General features: G+C 30.1%; 1 protein-coding gene across 2 annotated transcripts; it reads right to left on the reverse strand.

Moving 5' to 3' along the window:
• Window positions 1-330: 330 nt before the first annotated feature.
• LOC107950477 (uncharacterized) lies at window positions 331-2,925 on the reverse strand. 2 transcript variants are annotated; one of them, XM_016885327.2, is made up of 2 exons: window positions 1,660-2,925; window positions 331-770 (listed from the first exon to the last, which is right to left on the reverse strand). In XM_016885327.2, exons 1-2 carry the CDS (start codon window positions 2,111-2,113, stop codon window positions 721-723), a joined length of 504 nt encoding a protein of 167 aa, XP_016740816.1. In that variant the 5' UTR covers window positions 2,114-2,925; the 3' UTR covers window positions 331-720. The 2 variants fall into 2 exon arrangements, with proteins under 2 accessions (XP_016740816.1, XP_040945574.1); XM_041089640.1 differs by having other exon boundaries at window positions 331-1,515; window positions 1,660-2,913.
• Between the last annotated feature and the right edge of the window lie 12,997 nt (window positions 2,926-15,922).

Below are 15,922 nucleotides of genomic sequence, written 5' to 3' on the forward strand. Positions count from 1 at the left end.
AAGTCGCTGAACTATTAAATTTTCTTTTGTCTTTTACAGTTCTATCTTTTGAATGAAACAACTTTACACATCATGAATCCGCGAACCAAAATACAAATAATTTTCTCATTTAATATTCGATACTAACCATCAAATTGACTTGAATCTGAGATATATTCTTTTACTTATTGATGAGTATTAATCTATTATATTTAACCGTTAGATTTCACAGATTTGATCCGGTTCATATGAAATTGTAAATTGACGACAGGCTTAGATGGCAATCGTATATGGCGAGTGATCATGCAAACTTGGGTAATTTTAACTGTGAGACTTGAGAAATCAACAATGTAAGAACTAAGAATTTTGGTCCTCAATCTCATAGAACATAGTATTTACAAAATTGATATGATGATAGATATACTTTGTTGGGGGGGGGGGAGTAAAGATCAAAATTTTACACAGTAGCAGTGTGCTGGAAGCAAGGATTCTTCATTCCTTGCATATTCACATTAATATTATTTACAAAAAAAAGAACAACAAAAGTTCTCCACCGTGTTTTTGCAATTCCGCAGAGATCATTTCGAGACCGCACGTAAGCAAGAAGGAAGGATGATGAACCAGAAGCTGATACAGATCCTCATCCCTACTGGAACCGGCAACTTCTTTTATATATATACACATTATTCACCGATACTACAATAGGAAACTTCGCCTACGGACTAGTGTGACTTGGTCAGTTCAGTAGTTCGGGAAGGAAGATAACCATTGCTGCACTGAGTTGCTTCCCTCTGCATGTTTTAAGCCAAATTGCAGAGAAAAAGTTTGTATAAAATTAAAAACCTTATGTCCATGTCAAAGGGCAACGAAAAGTACATGTATTAACATCGTTTAAAAGCTCGGAAGCACCCACAAGAACTCCGATATGATGGAATCCATGAGAGTTAATTCAAAGCCTCAATCAATGCCATAGATTGATAATGTACGAAGCAGCAAATACATATAAGACTAAGGTCTTGACATTAATTGATACCTAAAACTATAAAAGTTCACTAAGGTAGAAGAAGCTAGCACCCAATACATAATGGCAACAAAAATGATCCTGTAAAGTTCACCGAGACATTTGGACATGTTCATCGATGATTTACCGACCAAATTATCTTGGAATGGCATTACATGTGACTGGAAATCTCACCTTAACATATGCAAACAAAGAGGACAATATCCACCATGAAATAAGAAGGGAAAAAGGATATAACAGTTTCTGCGAAATACTTTTCATATATTTAAAGGTACTTTAACCCTAGAGGTTGATCTCTACCGGTTTCAACCAAGTTCAAAGCAACATTGTCTAATTTTCATTTTTTGAGTAAAAAAGGCAACTCTTAGTACAACGCCTCCACGGTACTTTTATCGAAACACTTGTGCTGCAACAAATTATGTGCAGTGACCATTCAAGCAGCTATACAAGCTCCATAAACACTTGTTCCATTATGTTCCCTAGTAAAATGGGTTTTAACATGTAGGCTTCAAAGTCTATGGTGCAGATAAAGATGCCACAAAAATAAGATAAATTTGTATTAGTTCCACCACTAAGTTGATTCTAAGTGTCAATCCACATTCAAACAAACTAAATATCAGAAATGAAAAAGATCCATATAGGAAAAACAAAGCTTTTACCAGAAGAGAACCCAGTTGGGAGGTTCTTGATGGCACTCAAGAGCTGGTTATTAGGGCTTTCAACAAGTTCTTTGCAACCAGGTCTATAACATGGAACCAACACAGCAAACCCATCATCATCATCTTCACCATGAAAACCAGGACCATGTGGTTCTTCCCACCCAATGGACCATTCTGGACCATCTGATTCATATCCAGATAAATGCACACCATCTGATGGAACCATCACAAGGTCATATTCTTTATCAACCACTCTCCTTTCTTCATTACCTTGCCAATTTGGTTTTCCTTTAGTTGAGGCTATTTTTGTTGGGAATTTAACAGTTTCAGGCTCTCGTAAACCTAAACCCCAATCAGAAGAATTTAAGGAAGATCCATTTGAAACAAGCTGTTTCTCCTTATTTCCACTATTACCCCAAAACCACCATGGAAAACCAGGGAAGGAAACTGCCATGTTTGAACAACTTAGAACTCCATTGTTTTGCAGTTAGACACTCAATTAGGAAATGGTCAATTGAGTTTCAAAAATTAGGACAAAATTTTGGAAAGATATTAAATGAATCCAACAATTTTTTCAATCATAATTAAAGTCAAAAGCTTGTAAATTAAGCTCAAACAAATTGTCTTTCTCTTCAGATTCTTCCTTTTTTGAAAAAAGGGGAAAAAAAAGAGAGAAATTTATCCAATCAAACGAGTTTTGTTCTAATATCACTGTTCTTTTTCCCCCCTTAAAGTCCACTGTTTATGACCCTTTTTTTCTTAGCTCAAAAAGTGCAAAATTTTCTACTACAAAAAAGAAAACCCATTTTTTAAATTACATAAACAGCTAAAAAGCTCAAAAATTTTGAGAATTGGAAAAAATCCGATTTTGATTCAAAAAATGACCTTCTGGTAAAATCGGGATAACCCATGATCGGAAAAGCATCAACCGTTGATTTTCAGCCGCTATTACTGACGAAACAAGCGGTCGGAGAAAAGAATTTCACCGGAAGAAAACAACAAAAAAATCGAAGCTTTTAAAAAGAAAAAAAAAGCACGTTGAATTCAATGATAAAAAAGGGGTAAAATTCAACAAATCGGAGACGAAGAGAGAAAGTCTTTTAATCAATGAAAAAAACTTCAAAAGGGAAAATCGAAAACCCTAAAATTTTACGATCTCTCACTCATCTCCATTTTTTTTGTTTTTTTGATTTTATGATTTTTGCTTTACTTTCTCTCTCAAGATTTTCTCTTTCAACTGTGACGATGATGAACTGATAATCTTCGTCTTCTTCTAAAATTTATAGAGCCAATTCTTTTAATGTAAAATAAATCCGACGGTCGAGATGCAACAGCGTAAGTTAGTGGATTAAACAGTTTTTTTTCTAAAATATATATTTTAGTAATTGGGTAAAACTATGTTTTAACCGTTGATTTAGCGAAAAGTGGAGGATCATATACCGTGCATATTTGCTTACGTGGGTATGATAAGATCCAATCATTGCGTGCTAACAAACACAGAGTATTTAAGCTTCTAACACGTGTAAACAGCTCAGCCTTGGGGTTTATCTAATACGAAGCGAAGGTTTAATTTTGTATTTAGTCCCTTCATTCATTGAAGATTTAAAATTTAGTATCTTTACTTTAATGACAAGAATTGATAGTATCTCTATTCTTTATTTAATAATTGAAGTTCAATTGGATCATGTTGCATTTTTAAAATGATTTTTTCCTCATGTGATCAATTTAAATTCACATGAAAACAATGTAAATAAATAATATTATCAGCTTTCACTCTATCTGTATAAAATAGTGCTTAAAAACCTTACATTACAGCTCTAGATTTATAATTGAAAACCTTACAGATTCCATACTTTTATTTGCATACATGAACAACTTTTTTAATTTTAAAAATGCCTCTTAATCCAATTTAATGGAAATTATCAATCAAACTTTGATTATTAAAGACTAAACTCTTGGAATCAAAGTATGAGGATAAATTTTATAGATAATAAGAGTATAGGGACTAAAAAAGAATTAGGCCAAAAGATAAGTCAATTAACAATTAATAAATATGAATTGATACGTCTTTCAATTTTCAAATACTATTTTAGGGGTTTCAAATTATGGATAGTATAATAAGCCTATTTCTTTAGAGATGGTAATAAGGTAGTTGATGAGTTAGCATTAATGATATTCTCAAGATCGGTGAATAGGTGCTTTTTTATATAATCATTGGATAAAGTCCTGTTATCACTATATGATGATTATTCCGGAGTGATTTGATCATGAATAGTTTAAATTATCATTTAATTTTTCTTTTTATATAAAAAACAACAACAACTATGTTTACGTAAAATGATAGAATTAAATTCTTAAAAAAGTACTTTTAACCAAAATTGATTTCGATTTTGGTAAATTTACATTCTAATAAATAATCTTACCTAAAAATAGCTCAAAATATTAAAGCAAAAAGTAAAAAGAAACACACATGCAAAAGTACAAATTTTTATCAAGAATAATACTTTTTATTTTAAGTTTGAACTTTATAGTTTATATTACTTTTTCAACAAAAAATAAAAATAAGTGTTTTTTTTTTCAATCATTTTCGTATTGTATGATTCAAAGGAAGTGAAGTAACACCAATTCTTGATATATATATATACATAAAATAATTGTCATTTCATCAAATTCTTTTTCCTCTTTGCCTTGTTGTTGCTATGTCAACTTGTGCACGTTACAAATTTATGAAAAATGATAAATTTTTCATGCTATTGATTCAACGATATTGATTAAGGGGTTGTTTATCTGTGCTTTCAAAAAACACTTTTCACTCAAAACGTGTTTTCCCTTTAAATTATTTATTGAATAAATTTCAAATCAACTTAAAAAAAACAGTTTGTTTAAAAAGTTTTTTTTTTCAATTTTTAAATTTTTTTTAGGTTAAAAGTAGAGATGTCCATGGGCTAGGTTTGGGCTGGGCCCAAAAAATTTTCAGCCCGCTTCCTAGGCCTGAAATTTTGTCCAAGCCCGGCCCGGGGAAAAAAATGGAACCCGAGCCCGACCCGGTCCTTTTTTAATTAAAATTAAAACTAATTGTTATCAAAATTAATTGTTATTAAAATTGTATCAAATTATATTTTTTTGTACCAGTCAACATTTTATAAAATCTAACATTTTGTTAGTAAAATTATTAATTATTAATTATATTAATTGTTACTAAAATTATCAAATTATTAATTATTAATTGTTACTAACATTTTGTTAGTAAAATTATTAATTGTTAATTGTATTAATTGTTAGTAAAATTATCAAATTATATCAAATTATTAATTGTTAATTGTATTAATTGTTGTAACAAAATCTAACATTTTGTAACTTAAAATAAAACTAAAACTAGTATATTTTAAAAATAAAAATATATATATTTAATATATTTTTGGGCCGGGCCGGGCCAAAAATTTTTGCCTGAGGCCCGACCCGTTTTCTAAACGGGCCTCGTTTTTTCACAAGCCCATATTTCGGGCCCATATTTTTACCCAAACCCTCTCATATTTTGGGCGGACCATCGGGCCGGGCCGGGCCGGGCCTCCCGGCCCATGGACGCCTCTAGTTAAAAGTGCTTTTGGCTAATTAATTACCTTTTTGTCCTCATCATTTTTCACGTTAACAATTTCTTCTTCTCTTTGGTTCTTTTTTATTTTCTTCCATTCTCTTCGAGATCTTCCATTTAATGATTATATTTAAATATTTAAAATATAATTTATATATTCTAATTAAATTTTATAAATAATTAATATTAATTACCTAGAAATATTTAAAATTAATATTTCATATTCATATATTAAAATATTAACAATAAGTTATAATAACTTATTTTTATATTCTTTCTAAAATATTATAATATTAACTAATTTGAACATTATTTAAATGCATATTTTTTACTTTATAATATCATGTCTAAAATAGACATTTTATTTCTCAAAAGCACTTTTTAACGGCAATGCTAAACACTCAAATCTTAAACCAAACTTTTTAAAAGTGCTTCTTAAAAACACTTTTCTATTACACTTTTTAAAACTACTTTTCAAAAGTAGTACTAAACTAGCCCTAAGTACCTAAGAAAATATTAAATTGATTAACGATTTTCAAATTTAGCTACCAATTAGGTCAAAAAAAATTAAATACTACTTACCAAATTCAGGTACCTTCGTGTATATATTAATTATTGTTTTTTGTTTTTAAAAGTTTTTTGTTAATTTTATTTTTACTACCATCTACTTTTATTAAGAAAAATTTGATTATATTATTCATATGATTTTTCAAAAGCATGTTAATTATTTTTTTAGTAAAATAATATATTCTATTTTAAAATAGTGAATTTATTGAGGACCAAATGGGTCAAATTCTTGACATGTGAAGTATTGTCACAGTGAGGGATTTTTTCTCATCTCTGTCGGGAACCCGAGTGCTTGAAGAGGTGACATTTTCATAGAGTAAGAGGCGAACCATACGTGTTACACATGTTAGACTCAAACACGTGCCTCAACTCGCAACACATTAAGTATTATCCATAGTGGAGATTTTGTCTCCTATCTCTATTGAGATCGCTTGAGTGCATAAAGAGGTAGCTTGAAAAAACAACAAGTTCAAAGAGTGAGAATACTTCATCGACAGAGGTGTAGCTAGAGGGGACAAGTAAAGGCCTTGGCGCCCTTAGCTAAATGAAATGATAATAGCTTTGAATCCTGTTAATTGAAAATGATTTAATTTGAATCCTTTTAAAATGAAAATTTTCACTTTTCCCCTAAAATTATTATAATTTTATTTTGGTCCCTCTAATACCAAATTTTTTGCTTCACCCCTGCTCGTAAAGTGCTTAAATAAGGCAAACTGTAACATCCTTAACTCGTATTCGACGCCGGAACAGAGTTACGAAGCATTACCGAAGTATACAGATCAAGTAAATAGATATTTCATTTTATACAGTATTCATGTAAAAAAATCAAACATAAAGTCCTTTATATGAACCCTTGAGGTCCAAAACATGCATTAGAAATGAGTCGGGACTAAACCGAATTCTCAGAGAATTTTTCGCAAAATCTCAAAATTTTTCCTAGGTGCAGGGGTCACACGCCCATGTGGTCAGGTCGTGTGGTTCACATGGCCAAGGGACACGCCCGTGCCTCAGGCCGTGTAACTCTCTGACTTAGGTCACACGTCCAAGACACACGCCCGTGGGCTAGGCCGTGTGTAAATACATGTGCATTCTATTTTGAAATTTTAAAGATGCAGGGGACACACAGCCAAGTCACACGCCAATCTGCTAGGTCGTGTGTCACACACGACTGAAACGCACGCCCGTGTCTCTGTTCGTGTGGACGAAAATAGACTATTTTTCAAGCCATATTTCTCACCCCATTTTGTCATCCTCCTACACCAACACTTTAACACATTCACAAGGTATTATAGGTCATTTAACCCAACTCAAAATCAAGTCCTATACATGATATAATACCTCATATAATCAATTATACACACTTAAATTATTAAGTTAACATATATGCATATCTTATCAAATATGCTAACTTAATTCAATCATCAATATGCCACTATAATTTCTATCAATCAACCATTTCAAACACATACCAAACATATCCATCACAAGCCATTCCAATGGCTAGTTACAATTAAAGCATTTATATGCTGATATTGGCCAATTAACCTATACATGTCATTATAACTATAATTGATTTACCATATATATATATATATATATATACCAAAATGGGCTGATGGATAGTGTGAGTGATCTCCGCCAAGCTTCCAATCTAACGAGCCTCTGAATTACTATAGAACAAGGGAAAATAAAACAGAGTAAGTATGAAATGCTTAGTAAGTTCGTATAACATGTTAATTAACTTACTACTCATTTAAATTCAATTTAAACATACAAGGCACATTCAATAAACTTGATCACGAGCCCGAACACATATCCTCATCACCCTTGTTAGTCATATATTTCATATAAATATCAAGAAACATGTATGGGCTCAACAATAATTAGATTTCCATGTACATATACTTTCCACATCATGTATTCATAACACATATACAAATATTTCAAGTACATTTTCATAATAATTCATCTCGAGTTTAGATCATTTTATGTCAGAACTTCTCCCATTAAATCAGTTGAAATGTCAGTGTCACACGGGTAATACACTCAAAGTGTACAAATCTATAATCATGGATGAACATATTCATCAAACAAATTCCATGTTCATATATTATCATCTCGTACTTCCATATATCATGTATCATCATTTTCATGTACTTGAGGCAAATACATGTATTAATTAATTTCATGTCCATATTTTCTCATGCCAGGATTTTGCCCGTTGAATCATTGAAAATATCGATAGATACACAGGTAGTGGTATTACACTCTAAGTGTACAAATCAGAAATCCATCAATTCATATTCAGGAGTGCTCTTTAAAGCACATAATCGGAAAATCCTCTCTTAAGCCATATAACAGGAAGCTCACAAAGAACCATTAATCGGGAAGCTCACAAAGAGCTTATCAGGAAGCTTATCTGGGCTATATAATAGGAAGCTCATAAGAGCCATAATCAGGAAGTTCACAAAGAACTTTTAACTAGGAAGCTCACGAAGAGCCTTTAATCAGGAGTTCCGGATAGCCATATATCGAGAAGTTTAAACGAGCCATATTAAGACGCTCACAAAGAGCTGCGTTTGTGCCCGCAATATATGCAAGATCAAAACCGGTCATATAAGAGGACGCTCACAAAAAGCTGCAGTAGTCCGCAACACATGCAAGATCACTACCGATTAGGATGCTCGCAGGAACCATATAATGTGAAGCTCAAAAAGGCTTATAACGGGATGCTCGTAGAAGTTGTGGTGTGTCCGCAACACATGCAGGACCACAACTAATCGGGAAATCTTGTATCCATCTGTAACACCCTTAACTCGTATCCCTCGCCGGAACCGGGTTACGGAGCATTACTGGAGTTTATAGATCAAACAGGCAGAAATTTCAAACATTTCATATCATCAAAATAAGTCATCAAAGCATCATTTTAATCCAAATTATAAACATATCAAATCCAAATCAATTTTGCCTAGTTCATGAGCACTTAAACATAGAATTAAATTCACATGCACCTATCTAAATTTAGTTCAATTTACCATGCCATAATATAGCTTCAAAAACAAACACAATTTATATGTATAAAACTAACCAAAATTAAACTTATAACCTCATTTACAATCAAACCACAAAATAACTATTATTTAGACACCCTAGGTACATGCCGACACAAAGGATAAACATCACCACATTTGAGTTCGGAATTGTTATTGGATGCTGAATCGGCGATCAAAAGTTAAGTACCTAACCTGGGCATGGGAAACAAAACCGTACGCTGAGTTTAAACTTAGTGGTATTTCTATAATTTGAATATTTAAAGATAAGAAATTATAAATATACAATTGAAATATAAACACATATTAATATTTAATTATTACAACAACCATATCATATTTCATTTATTTCACAAATATCTCAATTCTCATACTTGCTATATAAATAGTTTTTCACAATTTAGTTCACATTTCATTATACAATTGCAATATCCATTCCATAGTCATTTCATGAGTATACAACTCATATATTCCATATATTTGTAACATATTTCACATTCTATTTTCAATTCACTATTTCACTTCCATTTCTCATACCATACCATTTCAATATCAATTATAAAACTTTATTATTCATTTACCCCTATTAACACGACTTGGACTCGGACGGATACACGGATCCAACCAAAACACACCAGTTTGGCACCCAGTGCCTCATCGGATAATTCGAAGTAATAATTTGACACCCAGTGTCTCATTGTTAAATCGAAGTAAATTGACACTCAGTGCCTCATCGAATTAATCCGAAGTAGTAATTTGACACCCAGTGTCTCATCGACTCGAAGTCGAAGAAATCCCTAAACTCTTCCAATCCTATGGCATGCCATCTATATCCGACTCAACCCGCTATAGTTAATAGGGTTTCAATTCACTTTTCAAATACAACCAATATTCATTTCAATTCAAATAATCAATATATTCAATATATATACCAATTCACTCAACATAAATTCAATAAATTCATAACATACTAAATCAATCCATTTCAATTGCAAAACAAAATAATTCTCACCTCAACACTTACCATATACGTTAAATTGAATTATAACAATTAACAACAAAATTCAGATTATAAAAATACAAACCAAAAATTCCGAGCTATTCCTCGTCGACTTTATCTTTCCCTTTTTTAGTTGAGGATTCCGATACGACGTTAGCTACGGAATTAAAACAATTAAAATTCATCAATACAGTACAATTCAATTTCATATTGCATATTTCAATTTTTACTCAACATTTGTCTAAATTCCAATTTAGTCCCTAAACATAGACTAATTTTATTTCTTCACAATCAATTCTATTTTTTCATTCAATTTCCACTTTAAACTAGATTTAACTCTCTAATTTCACTTAAATCCATAAATTTTGAATTTTCATAATTTAGTCCCTATTACTCAAAATTTACAATTTGTTCTACAATTTAATCCTTTTTCATTTCTAGCTTAAAAATCTATCAATTTAGTCCATAATACTAAAATTATTCAACATAGGCAACACTTAAAAACTCGATAATTTCTAAAATTTTGACATGGGTCGGGTAGTATTTAACACCGGAATTCTAAAAACATAAATATTACAAGAAAAATGGACTAAATTGACTAACCAATTGAACTTTGAACAATTGAAGCCCCTAAGGCCGTGGCTTTCTCCTTCCTTTCTTTCCTTTTTCTTTTTCTTTCTGTTTCATTTATTTCTTTCTTTTTCTTTCTGTTTCGTTTCTATCTTTCTTTCTTTCTATTTATTCTTTATTTTATAATTATAATTATAATATAATATATATACTTAATAATTAAGATATAATATTATAATATTATAATATATATTTTAAGTTTAAATTTTATAAATATCTTCATCCTTATGCCGCCTCATTTAATGCTAATGGCATAATTGCTTATTTAGTCCCTTAAATTTTTCTTTAATCTATAATTTAACTTTCACCCTATATGCAATTTAGTCCTTATACCTAATTACTTTTAATTCAAGCAAATTCACTTAATCAAAACCTAATTAACTACACAACTAGCTTCGTAAATATTTATTAAAAATATTTACAAGTCCGATTTACGGGAATGGAGTCTTGAGAATGTACTTTTTTTTAATTTTATCATTTTATCTTAATTAACTACCGAAACGTTAAAATTTCTTAATGAAACTTTAATATCACCTTAATGACACTCCATGAATATTTATAAAAATATTTACGGCTTAGTTTATAAAAACAAGGTCTCGATACCTCATTTTCTAAAACCACTTGAATTTAATAAATCACTTATATAACATAAATTATCAAATTAAAAACCTTTTTAAAATCATATTTGACTCGTAAATATTAAATAATAATATTTACGAACTTACTCGTCGGATTTGGTGGCCTGAAAACCATTACTTTTGACACCACTGAAAAACAGGCTGTTACACCATCGAATTCCATTATTCAAACGAGATTTACTATTTATCGGGCTTGGTCGGATATGTAACCAATTTCATATATTTGGAATTTATACAATTCACATACACAACATTCAATTCAAACATATTAATATACATAATTTACATAATTTAGTTACATGAACTTACCTTGACAAATGTTTGTGTATGTAAAACCTACTAATCCGACATTTTCTCTTTTCCTCGTTTAAAATTCAAATTTGTTCTATCCGAATCTATATGAATGAATTTAACATTAATTCATGTTCATTTCAATTCAATTCACATCTTATTCAAAATTACCATTTTGCCCCTAAACTTTTAATTAATGATGATTTCATCCCTAGGCTCGAAAAATAAAATTCATGCAATTTAATCCTTATTCCAAGCCTATCTGATTTTTACGTGTAACATTTATAGCCCATGTATTTCATAAAATTCAGAATTTTCTATGAATTTTACATCTTTACAATTTAGTCCCTAAATCACATTTTCATCAAAATTCACTTTACAAAAGTTATTTATCTATCAACAACCTTTCATTTTCTATCATAAAAATTTATAATTCAACTATGTTTATCAATGTAAAAACCCTATTTCTTTGATAACTTTACAAATTAGTCCCCAAGATAGCTAGATTAAGCTATTACGATCTCGGAAATATAGAAATCATTAAAAACGGGACAAGAAAACATACCTAATTGATCAAAATAAGCTTGCTTGAGCTACTTTCTCTTAGATAGGGTTTCGATGGAAATAATTTGGGAAAAATGATGAAAAAGATGATATTTTCATTATTTAATTAATTATCATCTTTTATTTTTTTTCACTTTCTAATATCATCCTTTTCTTTATTTTATTTTCTATGGATGAGTCATCATCCTTAGCCAATAAGTATTTTTAAATGGTCTATTTATCATATAAGACCTCCAATTAAAAGTTCTATAGCTATTTAATCCCTTTAGCTATTAGAACTCAACTTTTGCACTTTGTGCAATTTGGTCCTTTATCAAATTAAAAATGCAATCGGTAAAATTTCTTTACGAAATTTTTATATGACATTACTATTATACTATATACCGTAAAAAAATATAAATATGATTTTTTTCCGAAATCGAATTTGTGGTCCCAAAACTGTTGTTCTGATTTTACCGAAAACAGGCTGTTACACAAACCATTCGCATTGCACATGGTTGTACTCACCTCAGGCCTAAAACATTAAGCCAGGTGGAAATGCTACCACCTAGCTCTTTTGTGTTTAAAATCGAATGGGGTCGGACCTCAACACATTAAGTATTATATTTGGTGGGGGATTTTATATCTCATCTTTATTGAAAGCTCGAGTGCCTAAACAAGCAAAATGAAAAGATGATAAGCTTACATACAAAAAACATATTGTAGGCTACCTAATAAAATAAACCATATATGTTTCACATAGTTAATCTCCAACACCCACCTTAAAGCGTATTGGATACTTTTAAATGAAAATACTACTACTTAAAACATCTTACCCAAAACTCCATTAGTATAATACAAATTTATCAAAGCAAACAAATAATTTGATCCTTCTACCTATCACTATAATCTAATTCCACAAGTTTTTTTGAACAATCTCATTATAGTTTCTGATCATATCTGTTCTTTTTAACACAATGTCTATAACTGCCCATAGCCCCTCCCCAACCCATAAATAGGAGGATAATGCGTTTCAGTGCATTCAAACCTTTGTCCTCCTACATTGACAATAATATATATGTCAATCGAGCTAAGACTGAATCAGCTATTATTATTACTTACTTTTTTTTATATATATTTCAAAAGTATCATTAATTTAGGTGAAAAAAAAGTAAGAGAAAGTGGAGAGAAATGAGGGGAATAGAAAATGGACGAGTTGAAATTTATGCAAAAAATATTTGAAGGTGTAAAGAGAAGTCATTGAGCAAGGAATCTGCTTTCGTTTTTTCCTCTTTTTAATTTCCTTAACATTCTTATCAATTTCCTATTTAAAAATAATATAAAAAAATAACTTTATCTTCATCTTCGAATAATCTTTTTACTAGGAAAAGTTATCACTACACACAACAATCTCGGCCAAGAATTTTCCTTTGCAATAATAATTATTTAAGGTTTAGTTTCATATTTTGTTGTTAGCTTTTTGAAAAATAAAAAATATCTATATATATATTATGAAAAATGCTAAGAACATAAATTCTTTGAAAAAGGAAAGACATTTGTCTTATTATAATGTTTTTTTTAATGTAATTATATGACCATTATCTCCTATGTTTGAACCCATAGTTTTGCCATAAGATGTTTGTCTTTTAGTTTTTTTATTTTATAAAATTGATGTGAAAGAGACCCCCAAAGTTTAAAGTGATGAAATTGATGATAAGGCTTTATTGTGTTCTTTAATTTAGTGCCATTGGCTCTTTGGTGAGGGGGGATTTTCCTTGTATTCTCATCCACCATTATTATTTATTTTATTTCCCTTTTGTTATTGTATATAAATAATAATAAAATTTATCATGTTCAAATCCCACAAAAGTTATGTTATTTTACCAATTTTAGTCCTTTTTTCTCGTCCTTGAACATTAATTACAATGTAGGAGTTAAAATCTAAAATCTCATTAATGGTTGGGTTCATCTCATATAGTTCATTCGAGTTTTAGTTTTTAGAGACAATTAAAAAAGACAATTATCTATTATATGTGAATATTAGCTCTTTAATTATACTGTATCGAAATTTTTTTATAATAAGTGAGATTTTTAATTTTTTTAATGTAATTTATACTATTAATAAGTGGAATTAAGTGGTACGAATGTAATTGATAAATCAAATTTTTATAATCTCAAATTTGATTAGTGAATTCTTAGTCATTTTAATTAGAGTTTTTTAATTGTTTTGTTTTAAAAATTTTATATAAAAAGATAAAAAAACCCATAATTTTATTAATGGTTATTTATTTTTTTGAAAATCTAGTCTTAATTAAATTAGTGTGACAGTATCAATTCGGATTTTCAATTGTAATCAATTCTCTAATTCTGCATTTCAACTTATATAATTGAATTGTTATACCCTCGATATTATTTCAACCGGTCAATCTAATTCAATTGTTATGAGTTAATGCGACAAGTAAAGAGACTAACCGGGCCAATTCCATTTCCCACATGGACGAAGCATTAGCACATGAAACCACCTAAGTTAAACGGCGTATAGGCAAAAGTCAAATATGTACAGACACATGTGGTAATCTATAGCTAGATACATTGTCCATCATATGTTTGATGAAATGATCACACAAAAATCAACCAAACAAGCAACAAGCAAACCAATTCGTTTTCAAACACCAAAGCATGTCGTTTAACACTATTCCTACACCATGTGTAGGCACATGGACAAAATTCAGCCGTACCCCCCTATGGTCTTATCCAAATGATTTGATGCGAGTAATATAGTATCTTGTTGATCACTGTTCATGAAAATGAAACATATTTCATGATTAGATATATTTTTTTTGGAGAATAAACACAACGAAAAGAATTAGTCATCGTTGTCGATGGTGATTACCTTGGCTTCGATAAAAAAAATAAATTTCATTACTAGTTCCTACGCTTTGTAAAAATTGTGGGTTTGGTCTATTTACTTTAATTTGATCAATTTTAGTCCTTTTATTTTTCAAATTTTGAAATTTAGTTCTAACCCAAATAGTAGTAATTAAATTAGTTTGGTTAGATTCAGTTACTAGCCTATGTCGTGTGCTCGATTGTAGATTTAATATATGTTCTCTAATTGAATCATTCTAAGTCCTTATACTTTTTGAATTTAGAATTGTCAATCTTGAATGTAAATGAAATTTGTTAATCCATTAACTTATTTTTTTAGTTAATAATATGTGAAAATAACAAACTGACATGGTATTACACGTATAATGTTAAGTTTGCCATATCAGATTTTGAAGATAACAAGACTTAATTTAATAAACTTAACAGTTATCGTTTGATAAGAACCGAAATTTTAAAATTCATAAAGTATAGAGACTAAAACTAACTAAACTAAAATATAAGAATTAAATTCATAATTTTCGAAAATTACAGAAACCAATAACAAAATTTACTCAAAATTTTATCACTTAGAACCAACGTATACTTAACAATCATATCAAAGTGAGGATACATTTTGGTTTGGATTGTACCTAATAATTTTTACTTGACTTGGGTGTTGTTGAGGTCTGATTTAAACGTACAAGGCTGGGGGTTGAGTCATCTAAACTTGTCTTTATTATATAGTTGAACACTGGAGGGGTCCCTCGCCAAAACTTGCGGTCTCCCCTTCCACTTCTTGTCTTCATCAACACAAAATGTACCATATGGGAATTTCAGAAGCCTGCGGTTCTTAGCTGTGTTCTCATTATTGATTGGAGATTCAGTCCAACATTTCAAGTGGTGACTTTATATTTCGTACACTTAATTTAATCACGTCAAATCATAAAATAAATAAATTATTTATTTTGAATTTTTACTAAACAAAAATAAAATATTTTCACTTTAACAACTCATGCCTTTTTAACTTCTTACATTTATATTTCTCCCTCAACTAAAATTTTTTTTATACAATATTAAGGGTAAG

This window comes from Gossypium hirsutum, chromosome D03 (assembly GCF_007990345.1).
Source record: "Gossypium hirsutum isolate 1008001.06 chromosome D03, Gossypium_hirsutum_v2.1, whole genome shotgun sequence".
NCBI lineage: Eukaryota > Viridiplantae > Streptophyta > Magnoliopsida > Malvales > Malvaceae > Gossypium > Gossypium hirsutum.